Source organism: Thunnus albacares, chromosome 6 (genome assembly GCF_914725855.1).
Source record: "Thunnus albacares chromosome 6, fThuAlb1.1, whole genome shotgun sequence".
NCBI classification, from domain to species: Eukaryota; Metazoa; Chordata; class Actinopteri; order Scombriformes; family Scombridae; genus Thunnus; species Thunnus albacares.
This window is the reverse complement of record NC_058111.1, coordinates 1,901,146-1,918,245: the sequence shown is the minus strand read 5'-3', so window position 1 is coordinate 1,918,245 and position 17,100 is coordinate 1,901,146. Positions and strand designations below refer to the sequence as shown.

General features: G+C 38.2%; 1 protein-coding gene across 12 annotated transcripts in view; it reads left to right on the top strand.

Annotated features, from left to right (window-relative positions):
• Positions 1–12,573, top strand: part of LOC122984567 (actinia tenebrosa protease inhibitors-like) — a 41,540-nt gene extending 28,967 nt beyond the window's left edge. For 5 of the 12 annotated variants that reach the window (XM_044355103.1, XM_044355098.1, XM_044355097.1 and 2 more), the window contains 2 exons: positions 172–274; positions 873–1,137. In XM_044355103.1, the coding sequence (XP_044211038.1) occupies positions 172–274; positions 873–1,095 (326 nt within the window). In that variant the 3' untranslated portion in view covers positions 1,096–1,137. Of the gene's footprint in view, positions 1–171; positions 275–872; positions 1,138–10,509; positions 10,543–10,716; positions 10,750–11,284; positions 11,409–12,024 lie in introns of those variants that run through there. The other 7 variants (XM_044355104.1, XM_044355102.1, XM_044355099.1 and 4 more) reach the window with 4 other exon arrangements.
• Positions 12,574–17,100: the final 4,527 nt, after the last annotated feature.

Sequence of the window (17,100 nt, the reverse complement as noted above, 5' to 3'; positions counted from 1 at the left end):
ATTTAAACGATGTAAAGTATCATCATTAATACAAGAAGGATGGAAACGAGGATGACAATTGATCTTACAAAGTGATATTTATAATTTCCCCCTCAAATAGAAAGAGCCCTGACTGTTCATTGTCTTTCATAAATCACACCCCCGATCTTCTTCTGTCTTCCTCTCTTTCAGGTTTCCTCATTAGTCTGGTGGTTATTTCAGTCATCTTGTTTGTGTTCGCCATCATCGCTGCTGTCCGTTGTATATGCAACCACAAGCGTCCATCTTCTGTCAGGTAAAGTTGAACGGTCGCTACATAACGGACCTGTACTGGTACATACTGTATCCAGGAAGTATTAGCAGCCATGTGATCGAAACAAAAGCCCTCACCTTTATGTTACCAAACTTTGGTAGTTTGGTAGATACAACAGTTAAGACTACTTTAGTGTTTTATTCTCTGCAGGTCATTTCTTATTTTGTCAGGATACAAATATGAGTCACTATTTTTCTTTATTTACTGTAAAAAAAAACAAAACAAAAAAAAAAAAAACTGGTATGCTAAAATTTAGCATACAGCCTAATAATTTAGGAGGATATTGAAGTATAAAAGTATTTACTACCACTTAATACATACACATCTGGTTAGAGTGTCCTGTATTATAGTGGCCTAACAGGTGTGCAACACCCAGTACTAGAAAACTTAAAATACTCAATATATTTAGAAGCCTGTCCTCAGGTGTACTAAGACTAACATCTCCATGATGGCTCAAGTTTCCTCTGGAAAATAGAATAGAAACAAATAAAATCTTCCCTCTGTTATCCAAATCTCAGATGTGTTGCAGTGTTCTACACGTTTACTCAATAATCCTGTATTTTTCTTTTTTTCTCTCCAGGTACAGAAAATTATCATCAGATCTTGATAGTGAATCCTCCACGGAGTCAGAGTCTGTCGGGGTGATCATCGAAGCAGACGAGGACTGTTCTGGTGGTGGTGGTGAATCCAATATTGTGCAACGCAGATTTTCATCAGACGATGCCAGTATAGGCTTAAATAAACAAAGTAGAGGAAGTAGAGGACGCCAACCGAAAACAAAACAAAAAGTTAGCAAGTGGTAACCTCCGGGGCTGAAAAATGAAGCTAACGCGGAAGTGCCAAAAACTGCAGTTCCTTGAACGGCCACTTGAGGCTCCAAAAGTGAGTCAATCCCCATAGACCCCCATGTTAAAATGCCCAACTTTACAGCAGAAATAAACATGTTTACAGCCTGGTACAAACAACGGTTTTGGTCTCTGTAGCTAATTTCTCCTTTCATGACAACTATACGGGGGGTGAATTTTTTTATAACTCACCCATTTAAATATTATTAAGCTGTAAAGTTCTGCATAATGAAGGACATGGCTGCTTTGAGTGACAGGTCTGCCAGCCGCTAGGTGGCTTGTTTCAGCCATTCGGCCCCGCCTCTTTGAGCTTTAAAACCGCTCTTCAAAAACCAATTGGTGACGTCACGGTGACCATGTCCATATTTTTTTTTTACAGTCTATGATAGTTATATCGCCTTAACAAGAACAAAATGGAGAGATGTCTTTAGGAATTTGTTTCAATTGGGCAGGTTGTAATTGTTGTTTCATGTAAGCTAGTATTGGCCGTGCTTCATGCTATTTGGAGATGTCTAGAGCGGAAACAGCTGATCAGTCATGTGAGTTAAATGTTTGCTAGGTCATTATTTATCCAACAAATGCATTGCCATGACCCATTTTGCGCATAAACTCTTTTTTGACATTTCCAAAGTCCACCTCAAGCGAGTGTAAAAGTTTTTTGCGAAACTGAGGAAGTTTTTCCGAATTTTGACGTTTCTGTTAAGCATTTTTAATGCGATACTTTACTTACTCAGTGGAAACACGGCTTGTATGTGTGTTCATGGTGTTTTTACTCCTGCTCTGTTCAATATCACTGCTTGTTCATTACTGATTTAGACTCAATCAATTGAAACATCAATCAATAGTCTATTTCTAATTTTGATTGTTTTGATCGTTATTTGACATAATATCATTCTGTATTTGAAGTAAATTTCCTTCAGTAAGTTTCTTCTTTTATGATGAATATTTTTTCACAGGGTTTTGTTTGCTTTTCAAACTACAATCATGTTTATTGAACCATATTAACTGTTGATTTATTTCATTATTCTCCATTTAAAGCTTTGTTTGTGGATATTTGACCATTGTAATTTATTGAATTGTGACAAGGTGCCAGTTTCTTGATTGTAAATCCTTATAGTGAACATGTTGATAACATTTATTATATTCATTTTAAAATCTTTTGAACCTCAAATGGTTGTTTTGGAAATAAAGATGATTCTGTAAGTGAAAACAGTATTCTGTATCAGTTCCAACATCATGCAATTCACCTTCAAGCCACCAGAGGGCCACAAATCATTACATATGATCATGTTTCACCGTCTCCTGAAGTTAGAGCTCTTCTATAGTTTGGATCCACATGAAACTCTCCTGGTTGAATCAGCAGAGCAAAAGATGAACAACTATGTTAGAAAATATCTGATTCTTTGCTACAAAGTCAAAGCTACAAGCCTGTTGACAGAAAAAAAAGGTTATGAGTTAACTACAACTCCCAAGGTGCATTTCAGCAAGAAACACCAATCACAGAGCTAGACATGTTAACAGAAATGTAGAAATAAACATGTATTAAATGTAGAAAGACTGTCTTTTACAGCACTTTTACCTTTACTTTTACCCCAACAATGCCTTCATTTCAGAAGCTGAAGAAACAAATTACATTTACAGTTGGTAATGTAAAAGTCAAAAAAATCTGCCACTTTACTTTTACTTAAGTGTTTATGTATTACAAGGATTGCACTTTGTTACAGAGTAAAAATGAATGAAAAAGTATGAAAAAAAAAATACATGTAGAATTAAATGTGGAGCCAAGTAAATAAATGTGGAAACACATTTATCATTAAATGAAACACAAACAAATGCATTTATTCAATATGGTTATGGCAACATTTACATTTATCTATTTTTAATTTGCATGCTTACAAAGACCATGTCCACACAAAGTCTGCTAAATTCATCTTCTCTCTGTTTTGTTCCTCCGTCCAGACTTAAACAGTGTTTTTCTCCCCTGAAAACAGCTTTTCCAAAGTGTGTGAGTGTGTAAATGAGGAAACGCCAGCTTGGTGTTGTAGTGTGTACGGGAAAAATGAAAAATGAAGCCCCAGATACGTGGTTTGAACATGTATCATAACTGTGACACACCGTCATACTTATTGTGAGTATTTTTAAGGTGTGGTTCAGATTTTCCTCTGCAGGATGTAAAGATCAATTCTGGTGGGACTCGATCCCACAACATTTGAATGCCTCCTCTTGTTAACTAGAAGTCCAACACGCTGTCCGTTGCGCCACAGAGCCTCCTGTTATCTGGTGTATTGAGCAACAGTGTGTGTCCTGATTTTATTGAGACTTTTGGTGAAAAGCAGTTCATATTTGGGTGTTTTATACTAAATATTGGTCGAATCCAGTTGGTACGTACTGTGTTGTGCTCACCATCATCACATCAAGTTGCGAGACAATGATGCCACAAAGCTCAATAGACCTCAGCCTTTCTCACTCGTTGCTGTGGAAACGCTTGAGACTACGACAGACTACCGAAAGATACAAACATAAACTGGGCACTGGTTCTTAAATTGAAAACAAGTCCTCCAAATAAAACTCTAGATCTGTGGTTTGATCATGTGACTCCAGAACGATGCATAGGAGCGTTTTCTAATCTGGCGCCACTATCGACAGTAATCAGCAGGATGACATAATCTGTCTGTGCTTTGTAAAACCTTTAAACACATCACTGTTAAACAATAATGATGTTTTATGGTGTGACAGTGCTGTGGTTCAGGTCTGGTTAGGTTTAGGGAAAGATGATGGTTTGAGTTAAAATGATCACTTAGTTAAAGTTAGAGAAAAGTGGTGGGTTAAAGTTACTACTTCCTTAAAGTTAGGCCACCTTCATCGTCATGGCAACAATAATACATCTTCGCATCAGTTTCATATGGAATTGTATATTTCTAAAATTTGCTTCACTTTCAGTCAGTAACACCAGTGTTTACAACAGCGATTCCAGAAAATCAGATATCTGCTGTTTCTTCTTATAGAGAATTATTAGTCGTCACATATCAAACTCACAGTTTACACTAGTAGACATAAAACTTGAACTACAGGTACAGTCACATTCTTTGATGTGCATGCAAGTGAGCATTTGGCGCATCATTACTCACCTGGCATGTTATCAAAATTGGATGATGTCATCAAGAGGAATTATTAGAGCACTGCTTGGCCACATTTCCTCTTTCACTTCTCATGAAGTGATCAACTTGTTGAGAGGTGAAAGTGAGAAGTTTCTAGCATATGCAGATGGCACATTTGCTACATGTATAGTCCGCATGGTCACAAATTTTGGGCTGTGTGCAGACGTCTGCAGAGGGGTCATGCTACATGGATGCAGAAAGCATGAATTGAGTATGAAGTCACTGCTAGAAACTGGGTAAATTAGCATGAAGACTGGAAACAGGTGTAAACAGCTGGCCTGGCTCCGTCGAAAAATTGCAACCCCTCAGAGAAATAGTGCAGCAAATGACCTCCCGTAAAAAGGCAAATTTTCATGTTTACAGATTACTGAAACCACTAAAAATAGGAGAATTTGAGAGGTGATTTAGAGGTCTGGACCCAGGATTATTTAGGCCAAAACAAAATAAGAGAGAGAGAAGGTGTGTTTTTAAATGTAAAGCCACTGTAGACATAGTGTTGGAAACTTCTTTCATTGAATGAGTATTCAAATACAAGCTAGTCGACCTTTATGGGAATGCTGATGTAACACTGCAGGAGTTTAATCAAGATCCTCGTGGTGGGACATGAGCACCGCAACCCTCTGCCTTTGGTCCCTATTCCACCCAATGTTCCAACAAATACCCCTCCCTCGTCGCTTGTCATTCCTTTTCGCCAGATTGTGTCCCACGTGTAGGAAAAGGAGCGCACCTAAACTTCCCTGGCCTAGTGGGTTGGTCAAATTGCTGTGATTGGCTGGACGGCCATTCATTAATCTAACATGACCAATAGGTTTTAATGGCTGAGGAACTTCATGTATGGGGAACTCAGTTTCGTTTCATCTACTTCAGGAAAAAGTAGTGAAATGGAATCATGTTTCTGTGGCCACACCTCTAATATCTGAGGCTGCCTGGGTTGGAGTTATGTAACAGGAATGTGTGCTGATAGAGGTGTGTGGGTAGGGCCAGGTAACTTTCAAAAGTAAGTGTTTTCTATCTGTCCTGGTACAATTCATCAGGATCAACGTGCCACAACTGCTTACAGTTTCCTCTGAGGTGAAGCGTTTTGGAAGAAACATGAACCAGAAGCATTTGTTCTGTCTGCTGTGTTTCCTGGTCTGGCGCGGTCAGGCCCAGGTCCCCGAGCCAGCACAGTGCCTCATCTCCGGGATCTACAACCTGACCCAGCCTCCGGTGGAAAGTGAGGATGAGGGGCAGTGCTGGAGGGATTGCGACGCAGTGCCCAACTGCCACATGGCATTGATAGTCATACCACTCCATGACAAAAAGCAGTGCCTGCTGGTCAACTGTCTGAACCAGACCAGATACTGGTACACCCGACATCCCAGCACAGAGATCAGGGTTTACCCCAAGAGCACCATTGATGATGGTAGGATGGATTCATATTTTCTGCTTTATTCTGGTCAGGGCTGCACCAAAAAACTGACTAAACAAATCATCTGTCAGAGTCAAACTTGAGTCTCTTATTATTATTAAGCAAGCTATCTCAAATACTGTCAAACAGACCTCTATGAAATATTTGAATATATTTTGACCTGAATTCTTGAGAACATCCTCCTTCAATGTTTCTGACAAAGATTAAACTTACCTGCTATTAAATATCTCTATTCCACAGATCAAAGATACTATTTCATGACAGATGCATATAGACTAGCTGATGAGACATGTAAGTACAAAGCTGCTTTCATTCACATATTAACATTATAAACCAGCTGGTACTTGTTGCCTTTCCTGCTTTTCCTGAAGCACCAAAAACTTATTTGTGCCTAAAAATTACAAATTGATCACTCGTTGAATTGTGCACACAACTTAACAGAACATCATGCCAATCAATATTTTAACATGTTTAAGGGATGTCAAAGATATCAAAAACAAGCAAATCCCAAAGTGCATCCATGGATCAAAACTATACTGCAATAAATACAAATGGATTGACCATGTATCTGGTCTGAGATACGTGGATATACTTCAGATTTTTACCATTAAACAAAATTATCACCTTTGATATTAAATATCGTTTTATGTTATGTACTATTATTGTGCACAAATTATTCTTCCTCTTAATACACCTGCTGAGCTCAGTATGTACCATCCTGTATGATATGATGAAAAATTGTCCTCTGGGCAGAATTGACCTTTAGCTAAAACCCTCCCCAAACATTTGTAGCATACCAACAATAACGAGTCACAGCAGGTGTGTCAGTGTTTCTATTGTAAACAGTGTTTATCTGCTGTAACGTTAGCGGCTGATGCTAGCATGTTCAGCTAATGAGCTAACTGTCTACAGTAGTAACCCAGTGTTAATTCCAAGTCCAAGGAGAACATCGATAGTTATCAACATTAGTTTGTGTGGTTATGGGTTACATAAAAGGCCCATTCTGGACTTGAACATCCACTGTGTGAAAGCCGGTCCTACCTGGATACTATCAGAATTTAGGCTAAAGTTAACAGCTGTCCTTCACTGAATTTAAACTCCAGCTAAACTTGTTATCTAAGATATTGTTGCATTCACCAAACACATTGGTCCTAACCCTGAAAGTCTTTCTTTTTTTGTAAAAGTTACATGTCTACATTAACTGTTGATGATGATGATTGTTGTTAGACCTGTTAGCTATAGCCTCAGTCCAGTAGCATGATATTATATATGTAGCCATCAAATGCAAATTTAATACCCCAAGAATCTTGTTGTGAAACAAATCAGCAGGAAGCATTAAAAGTGAGCTGGAGACGGTGATTTCAGTCAACACATGATGCTAATATTAGCTTAATTATCAAGCTAACCACAGCTAACTGCTGACTGTTGTCATTTCAGTAAAATCAGCAATTTTTAGTTAGTAATGAAGCTGCTTAGTTATGTCTAAAATCAAGGACACAGTGTTTGTAAAACTACATTTTGATGCTAAACTCACCACTGTTAATGTGGTGTATATGTGCTGTGTGACAACTTGACAGGTTAGCAACAGTAATTACAGTGAATGGTCAATTACATTTCCCCCCAAACTGACTTTATGAATGCAAAATATCTGCAAATGAAGGTAAGCCAAAAAAGAAATGTTTGCTTAGTTAATTAGGCATGAGAAAATAATTGATGTCATGTCTCCTCCCACCAGTTCATTGTTCAGAGTTCATGAATTGTAGCAGCTGCCAGTCGGGGATTCCCAGATTCTTCTACAACAGGACCAGTTACAGGTGTGAGCGCTTCCACGCTGGCTGTGGGTCCAATAGAAACTCATTTGAAACCCAGGAAGGTTGTGAAGCCCTCTGCAAAAAAAAGTGTAAGAAACCTCTTAAATATTTCCACATGGAGCATCATCAGATAGATCTGAGCGTCATGCAGTTAACTGACTTTAGTGCGAGTTTTAGTTGAAAATAATTGAAACTTGACAAGAGTCAAATTCAATTAAAGGATAACGTTAACGTTTAGGGGAAATAATTGTCTTTCTTTTCTGAGTGAGATGAGAGGATCAATATCATCTCCTGTCTGTGTGTTAATGCTCTGTCAATGTAAATGGTATGGACAGTAGGAGAGATTGGACGATGAGTTGAATGTATGTGGGTTAAAAATACTGAGCATTTACATTATAGTATCATATCCATTAAGCGTTTCCTGTTAACGTTAATTACAAGTCAGAAACTGGTCACTACAGTGACTCCCATTTGACATGAATGTGGCGTAAGTACGAAGTTGGAGTAAGGACATGAGTGGCTTAGTTTAGCATAAAGACTAGGGGGAGGGGAAACTGCTAGCCTGACTCGGTCCAAAGTTCAAAAATAACTAAAGCTCAGTAATTAACATGTTGTACATGGTTTAATTAAAGGATAATTCTGGCTACTAACACAGTAAGTATTGTGTGTGTTTCCAAAGCCTGATATATCTTATTCCTCTGTGCCATAGACCTCCATTGTTGTCCAAAAACTATTAGAAACATGTCAGTGAGCCACACCGCTGCACTGGGTGACATGTTCCTTCATCATGAAGAGTTTGGTCACGTTAGTTTGTTTAGAAACGGCTCTAAAGACTAATAACAGCGATCACGTTTTCAGTCTCTGGAGAGTAGTTCTTACTGAATAACAAGGCATTTTTCAATACTCAATAGTATCGAAGCAATTCAGTCAGTGCCATAAAAGTATCAAAGTTCGGTACCCAGCCCTACGTGTGGCCCCTTCATGGAGGGAAACTGCAGCCCTTTCTGTCTGCTAATGAATTTATTTCCTCCATCCTTTTCCTGCATCAGTTCGTTGTTATCGGCCTATGCAGTATGGAGCAGGCAGCTCAAACATTTCCATGTTCTTCTACAACATGAAGAGCCAGAGCTGTGAGAGATTTAACTTCAGCGGCTACGGGTCCAACGGGAACATCTTTCAGACTGAGGAGGAGTGTGAGAACCTCTGTGGTGACCTTAAAGGTAAGTCCACCTTAAATTATTACTTTTACCTTGTAGTAATAATCACATAGATTCTTGTTGGTGTATTACTTTAACCAGATTGGTTCGGGGGCGACTTCACTGTATTTATTTATCATATGCTTGCAGTTCAAGCTTTTTCTTAGATATATGGACATTTTTGCATTTTTATAAATACTCAACATTATTACTGATTATCTGACAGCCAAGTATAAAAGCAAATAGGCTACTACTTTTGTGGTTAATTTAAATCCCTCTAAGAAGGTAATAGCTTTGTTTGTGTGGAAGATCTGCTACAAGTTAAATCAAAATCCAAGAGAGCCACACAAAAGGTGAAATGTTCAGTTATCAATGGGCTAATATAACTTTATCTCCAGTCTTTTAGACAGATGTTTGTAGCTAACATTAGCATTTTAATGGGTTAGCAAGGTGTGAAAAAAACAGTAAGATCCAACTTAATGCTAACATTAAATGCTAGTCAGCTAAATAAGATTATGTGACTATAAGATCCCTCCAGGAGTTTTTTTGTGATTATTGCAGCCAAAAAATTCTTTATTTTGCAGCAGCTTTTATCAAAAATTTGCAATGTTTTATGAGCTCTTTTTTGTGGTAAAATTGTGAAATTGGGAAGAATTGCAAGCAAAAGAAAATAATGCAATATTTTTCCAATGAAGAGTCACATGTAATGATAAATAAATCCATCAACATAAAAATATAATTTCATTTCCAAAGTGCCCATTTTTATGTTTGAGGCAGATTATGTCAATCTTTGCTGTCTGCTCCACTGTGGAGTTGTTGGTTTTACTACAAGAAAACCAGAAAGGCTCGAAGGTTTTGGTTTTTAGTTTCTTCTGCTCTTTGCTGAATACGCTGCGATTACGTCAGTTACTACGACACCAAATGCCACAATTGGTCCAAATCACAAGCGGACTGTTGAATTGGCCATTTCATTCAGAGAAGTTGTGGTAATTTAGCAAAATTGCAAGCTCTTGCAATTTCTTGAATTTGTGTTAATTATTGCAATATATACAAATGTACAAATTTGACCCATATTTACATTTGAGAGCAGTAAAACATCCTAAAGGCATCTCTTTTAGTCTTACTTTTCCGAAAGTGAACCAGAATATACAAATGAATTAATCTTTGTGCAGCTGATACACATTTTTCTACAAACAAATGTACAAATTTGATTCATATTTATTCAAAAAATCTATAAAAAAAACTCTATAAAATGGTCTCCTGGCCCATAATATAGTGAGATTGTGAATGTTTTTTTCTCTATAAGCAAATAGAAAACACTCTGTTCTCTGACAACTTCATTAAGGATTAATCACATATTTATTGATGACTGATGAGGTATTTATGAATGTAAAATAGATTTGTGGCTCAGAAGTTTGGTGTAGAGACTAATTATGAGTCAGAATATGAACAGTGCGTAAGGGTTAAATATGTATTATATCTTAACATATATACTGTAATGTACACATCAATGTTACTGGACATTATCTTTACTTGTATTTCATCAACTGTACAACACTAATTGATATCATTCACTTTTAAAACCAGCTACTACAACAAGCCGACCTGCTGTGACTACAGGTAATAAACTTGTTTCCTGCATTGTCTTAATTTTATAACTATCTCATCAACTCTGAAATTACAATTATAATTAACATTACAGAGAAGACAGGTAATTATAATTACTGGATATTATCTTTACTTGTATTTCATCAACTGGTCAATGCTAATTAATAATAATTCATTTTTAAAACCAGCTACTACAACCAGACGACCTGCTGTGACTAAAGGTAATAAACTTGTTTCCTACATTGTCTTTATTCTATAACTATCTCATCAACTCTGAAATTAACAATTATAATTAACATTACAGAGAAGACATAATTATATTTGCTGAACATTATCTTTACTTGTATTTCATCAACTGTACAACACTAATTGATATCATTCATTTTTAAAACCAGCAACTACAACCAGACGACCTACTGTGACTACAGGTAATAAACTTGTTTCCTGCATTGTCTTAATTTTATAACTATCTCATCAACTCTGAAATTACAATTATAATTAACATTACAGAGAAGACAGGTAATTATATTTACTGAACATTATCTTTACTTGTATTGTTACATTGTTAATTTTTAGCACGTATTTTTCCTCCTGGAATCATTACAGGTATTATCTTTACTATTGATACACTTCACTTACATGTTTATCTTTCTTTATATGCAATTTACAAATCATTATTCCTGAGGGTCAAGGTTAGAGGCCAAAAGTATGTGGACACATCATATTATAGTGTTTTATACAATGAGTCTCAAATACACGTAGCCACTATAAATTATTATTTTGATTTAAACAATGTAAAGTATCATTATTACATCGTTAATACAAGAAGGATGGAAACGAGGATGACAATTGATCTAACAAGGTGATATTTATAATTTCCCCCTCAAATAGAAAGAGTCCTGACTGTTCATTGTCTTTCATAGATCACACTGTCTGATCTTCATCTTTCTTCCTCTCTTTCAGATTTCCACATTAGTCTGGGAATTGCGGTCATCTTCGCGGTCATCTTCTTGGTCATCATCTGTTTCATCTGTGGCATCGTTGCCATCTGCATTGTACGCAACTGCAACTGTTGATATCCTGTCAGGTAAAGTTGAAAGGTCGCTACATGACGCACCTACTGTATGCAGGAAGTACTAGCAGACATGTGATCGAAACAAAAGCCCTCACCTTCTCCAGCATATTCTGCTTATTTTATGTTACCAAACTAACTGCCAGTGATCAAACTGGAAGCATTACAACATTAAATTCAATTCTCACTTGAGAACTGTGTGAAACAGTTTTGTTGTTAGACCCTGCAGGTGACTGACATTTTCCCCTCTGGGCTACCATACAGTAGCTGTAACTGTTTCTGAGACTGTTCAGTATGTATAAACCTGTATACTAGACTTGACTACTGAGACCGTTCATTACGTATAGTCAGTATATTAGACTCGACTCCACTGCTGAGACTGATACCAGCTCGTACAGACTCGCTGCCCCCAACACATCCTGTACATGATCTAATCCTGTTCATGTACCAGAGTCAGACACAGTTTGTTAGCATGTTAGCTTGTTAGCCTGTGGATACTTGGTGGACATAAGGGGTAATATCCGGCCTCAGCGCTGACTAACATAAATAAAAACAAACAAAATCACAGATGTGTTGCAGTGTTTTATATGTTTCCTCAAATAATCCTGTATTTTTCTTTCTTTCTCTCCAGCTACAGAAGAGTCGGGGTGAACGAAGCAGACCAGGACTGTCGTTATTGTTGTGGTGGTGAATCCTTTACTAGAGTCTAGTTAGTATTTCTGGCAGCAGGATGGTGTCTGTGGGATTGAGTCAAAATAAACTACAGTAGCTGTGTTTCCATCAGATTCACAAGAGAATTTTAAGGAAACTTTTGAAATGTTTGCAAAAAGTAATTGCGGTAAAAAGTAAATTAGGCGCGTTTCCATCAACTGGTTTCAAGTGAATAAACTAGACCACGCAACACATAGTTTCATCAGAATATGGTGGCATAGGCATAAATAAACAGAGTAGAAGAAGTAGAGGTCGCCAATAGGAAACAAAACAAATAGTGATATCTAAAAATGGAGAGAAGTCTTCAGGAATTTGTTTCACTTGGGCAAGTTGTCATTGTTGTTTCATGTCAGCTAGTTCTGGCCATGCTTCAGGCTATTTGAAAACACTGGAATACGCCAAGAGCAGAAACAGCTGATCAGTCATGTGACCTAAACGTTCACTACATTTATTCGACAAATGCATTTCCACCTCAAGTGAGCGTAAAAACTTTTTTGCAAAACTTTTTTGAGAAAAGTTATTTCAAATTTTGGCGTTTCCATTAAGCTTTTTTAATGCAATACTTCAAAATGCGCATAAAAATAGGTTAATGGAAACACGGCTTGTATGTGTGTTCATGGTGTTTTTACTCCTGCTCTGTTCAATATCACCGCTGTTCATTACTGATTTAGACTCAATCAATTAAAACATCAATCAATAGTCTATTTCTAATTTTGATTGTTTTGATCGTTATTTGACATAATATCATTCTGTATTTGAAGTAAATTTCCTTCAGTAAGTTTCTTGTTTTATGATGAATATTTTTTCACAGGGTTTTGTTTGCTTTTCAAACTACAATCATGTTTATTGAACCATATTAACTGTTGATTTATTTCATTATTCTCCATTTAAAGCTTTGTTTGTGGATATTTGATCATTGTAATTTATTGAATTGTGACAAGGTGCCAGTTTCTTGATTGTAAATCCTTATAGTGAACATGTTGATAACATTTATTATGTTCATTTTAAAATCTTTTGAACCTCAAACGGTTGTTTTGGAAATAAAGATGATTCTGTAAGTGAAAACAGTATTCTGTATCAGTTCCAACATCATGCAATTCACCTTCAAGCCACCAGAGGGCCACAAATCATTACATATGATCATGTTTCACCGTCTCCTGGAGTTAGAGCTCTTCTATAGTTTGGATCCACATGAAACTCTCCTGGTTGAATCAGCAGAGCAAAAGATGAGCAACTGTGTTAGAAAATATCTGGTTCTTTGCTACAAAGTCAAAGCTACAAGCCTGTTGACAGAAAAACTGAAGGGTATGAGTTAACTACAATTCCCAAGGTGCATTTCAGGAAGAAACACCAATCACAGAGTTAGACATGTTGACAGAAATGTAGAAATAAACATATTAAATGTAGAAAGACTGTCTTTTACAGCACTTTTACCTTTACTTTTACTCCAACAATGCCTTCATTTCATTACATGTACAGTTGTTACTGTAACCGTCATTTTTGAGTGTAGAGTACTTGAGTGTTTTTTTATTACAAGGATTTGTTACAGAGTAAAAATGAATGAAAAAGTTATCAGTACGAAAAAAAACAAAGAAAATGTAGAATTACATGTAGAGCTACGTAAATAAGGAAGTAAATGTGGAAATAAAGAATAGAATAAAACATCAAAATAAAACACAAGTAAAATGGATGGAATGACGGATACATTTTTCTTAAAAACTACAAACATGTACACAAAAATGCCAAAAATGTTTCTTCAACCTCTGAAATGAAGGCATTAATGGAAGAAGGTACAAGTGCTGTAAAGGACAATACTTCAGTAAGTCAAAAAGTTAACTTTTAGTACAAAGAAAAGCTTTTTGCTTGCAGTTCAAACAGACAGGAAACAGTTGGATGTTTGATGTTTAATACATGAAAACTCTGGCTGCCTGTCAGAAAGCACAGCTTCACGTTTCATATGATGGAGGCGCTGGTGAACTCAAAATCTGTCATCACATTTTATTGGAGGGAAATCTTATACAAGTTACACCCTGTGAGACAGATTTCAACTCTGACATAGTGTATGAAGAGGAAAGAGGTGTTTATGTACAAGAAAAATACATGAAAATGCATTTCTGGCCCAAATTCAGCCTGCAACAAATATCTGAGAAATGAAAGAACATCACAGAAAAGACTTTTTCACTTTGATGGACACTTTAACAAACTCAGATTTACCCAGATTTAGGAGACGTTGCAGTGCAGACGTGCTGCAGCCTCAATCTGCATCAACTGATTTAATAAAACCGTTTGCACATTACAGGTTTAAACTCAGATGTTGTTTCTTTGTGTTTATTGAGTCCGTATTTCAGTGTGGTTAATTACAAAAAAAAATGCAGATAAAGCTCTCAGCTACTCTCAGCACAATCTTTAGTTTAATTATATTAATGCAAGATATTAATGGAATCTTTTACATGCATATAACCCTGAAAAAAAGATTTCCTCAGATATGTCCAGGTCAGAGACTTTAGTAAAGAACTTCCGATAACATTGTTAAATACTGAATAACCGAGCTGAGCTCATGGGTAAACATCTACTCCTTCTAAAAGGTCATTTATGATTCTTACGGCTCATAAACAGACACTAACTCATTCAGTGAACATTTAACATAATTCAGTATTAATTTTAGCTCCATGTAAAAGTGAATAAACGTGATGTTTCCCAGATGATGCTCGTCTGTCTAAATCACGCAGTTTACACTTTTTTATAACTGCCGATTTATTAACCTAACGTCTGGTTAAGTTTAGGCACAAAACCCACCTGGTTAGGTTTAGGGAAACATCACGGTTTGGGTTAAAATGATCCCTTGCACGTCAAGGGACAGTATGTATTTTCGGAGCTTTGGGCTTTTGTTTTCGGGATAATGGGCTGTCGGACTATGAGCTTTTGATCCAATGGGGAGTTTTTCTATTGGAGTTTTTGAATAATGGGCCTTCGGACCAATGGGATGGCGCTGTCTAAAATCCTGGCGAGAATGTGCCCTGGCTGGAGGCAGTTCTGCATAGAAATCATTCACATATTTTTTGCAAGCCTCCTTGTGAGTGATGTCTGGAATGAGGGGAACTAAGGACGTTTCCATGGATGACCATGGCAGGTTGGGCCAGCAGGTACATTCTGCACCTGCACTCTCTTGACATCGGCCACTTGTGGCTCAGGGTCCACTGCTTGAACATCCTCTGGCTGTAGTTCCTCCTCCTCCTCCTCCTCGGGCTTCTTGGCTGGGGGTTGTTCCATAGTTGCTGCAGGTTTGGAACGACCAGCTTGAACTGTGTGATTTCATGCAGCCTCCAAATCTGGAAAGTCCACACCTTTGGCTGCAGGAGACTGCACTGCAGTTGCAGTTCTTGCAGTTTATCCTGACTGAGTGGCAATTCTTCTCCCAGAGACTTAAATGCCTCAAAGAGTCCCCATGTTCGAGAACGGCAAATGAGAAGAATGTCAGGTCAGTTTCTCTTGAGGTGAGCTGGTGTCCTGAGGATGCGCTTTGTGAGCCATGGCAAGCCATGCTCCTTGTACTGGTCAAGGTTTTGTGCATAGCACACCTCAGTGCATATGTCACCCTTGATTGCTGCTGCTGTGGAGATCAGCGAGGGAGACTCTCACTTCTGGTGCAACTCAACATAAGGGGTTTTGTTCCACCAGAATTTGGGGGTTCTGCCATCCCAGAACTTGATGGCAGGGAACCACCGCACTCAGTGAGGACAGCTGGTGTGTTTCAGCTTTGTTATTGGGATGTCAGAGCTCCTGCGGTACACATCCCCCAGCAGGACTCTTGATCATCTCCATTCCAATCATGGATGATGAAGGTCTCATCATGTTTTATAGTGTGAAGATTCTCTGAATACAGAGGCTTTGTGTCTCCTCTCATGTCCAGTTTGTCAGTGGTGGAGGAGACACACCAGATGTGACAGAGCTATGGGGGAGTCAAACCCAAACAACCCCGGTTTCCGGTCACACTGCTGCTGGTGCTGGCTGAAGTGCCCAAACTAACTGTGACATGTGCATCTTCAGGGGAGAGACAGTGGCCTTAAAGGAATTCCTCCAGTGCCAGCTCACACTGGAAGGACTTCCATGATGGATCATATCTCCCCCGCCCTTTGTTGCTGTCAAAGCTAGCCCTTAATGTGGCATTCAAATAGTGCATAGTTTCCTGGACCACTGTCAGAATTCCAATAACATTTGGGTGGTTGAGAAAGGGCACCAACATCACTCTGTTCTCCAACAGACTGGTGATTGCTGTGGCATTGAACAGGTTCTCTGGCAATATGTCCTGTGGCAGCCTTTGGTTATGTCAAAGAGCAGGACCTGTTCAATCTGACACACCAGTGGCTCCACCAACTTTTATTCTAGATCGTCCATATGGTCCATTTATGTCAGGGCTTGATTGTACATGGCCTTTAATGTGGTGCGGTTCATCAGGCCACATGTTGCAATGATGCCACTGACTGGATGCCTGTATGGAGACGCCATGTGTGTGTGGCCAGTTGGTGTACAGCTGGAGGACATTCAGGGCAGCCTTCTGCTAGTTGCCACCATAGATGTCAACCAAAGGCTTAGTCATCTTAGTCTCACTCTCTGTGTTGGGCAGAGATGGCCTCTATTTCCCACCACCTCCTCCAGGCCTACTCTGGACCACATCATATGGAGCTTGGGTCGTCTGGGTTGTGCTCTTTGGGCTCTATGTTGCATGCTGCATGTGCAGACATGCGTTTATTGACAAGTGCCTGCACAAGTCATTCACTACAAGGTCCTCGTCGCTTTTCTGAACAAATTTTGACATTGTCAGCATAAACATGAGATCTGGCTCGCAATCTACCACAGCTATGGAGAACATGTTAACCCAACAAGTCCTCCACACGAAGCTCCAGGTACGTGATTTAAACATGTATGATAACTGTGACACACCGTCATACTTATTGTGAGTATTTTTAAGGGATTTTCCTCTGCAGGATGTAAAGAT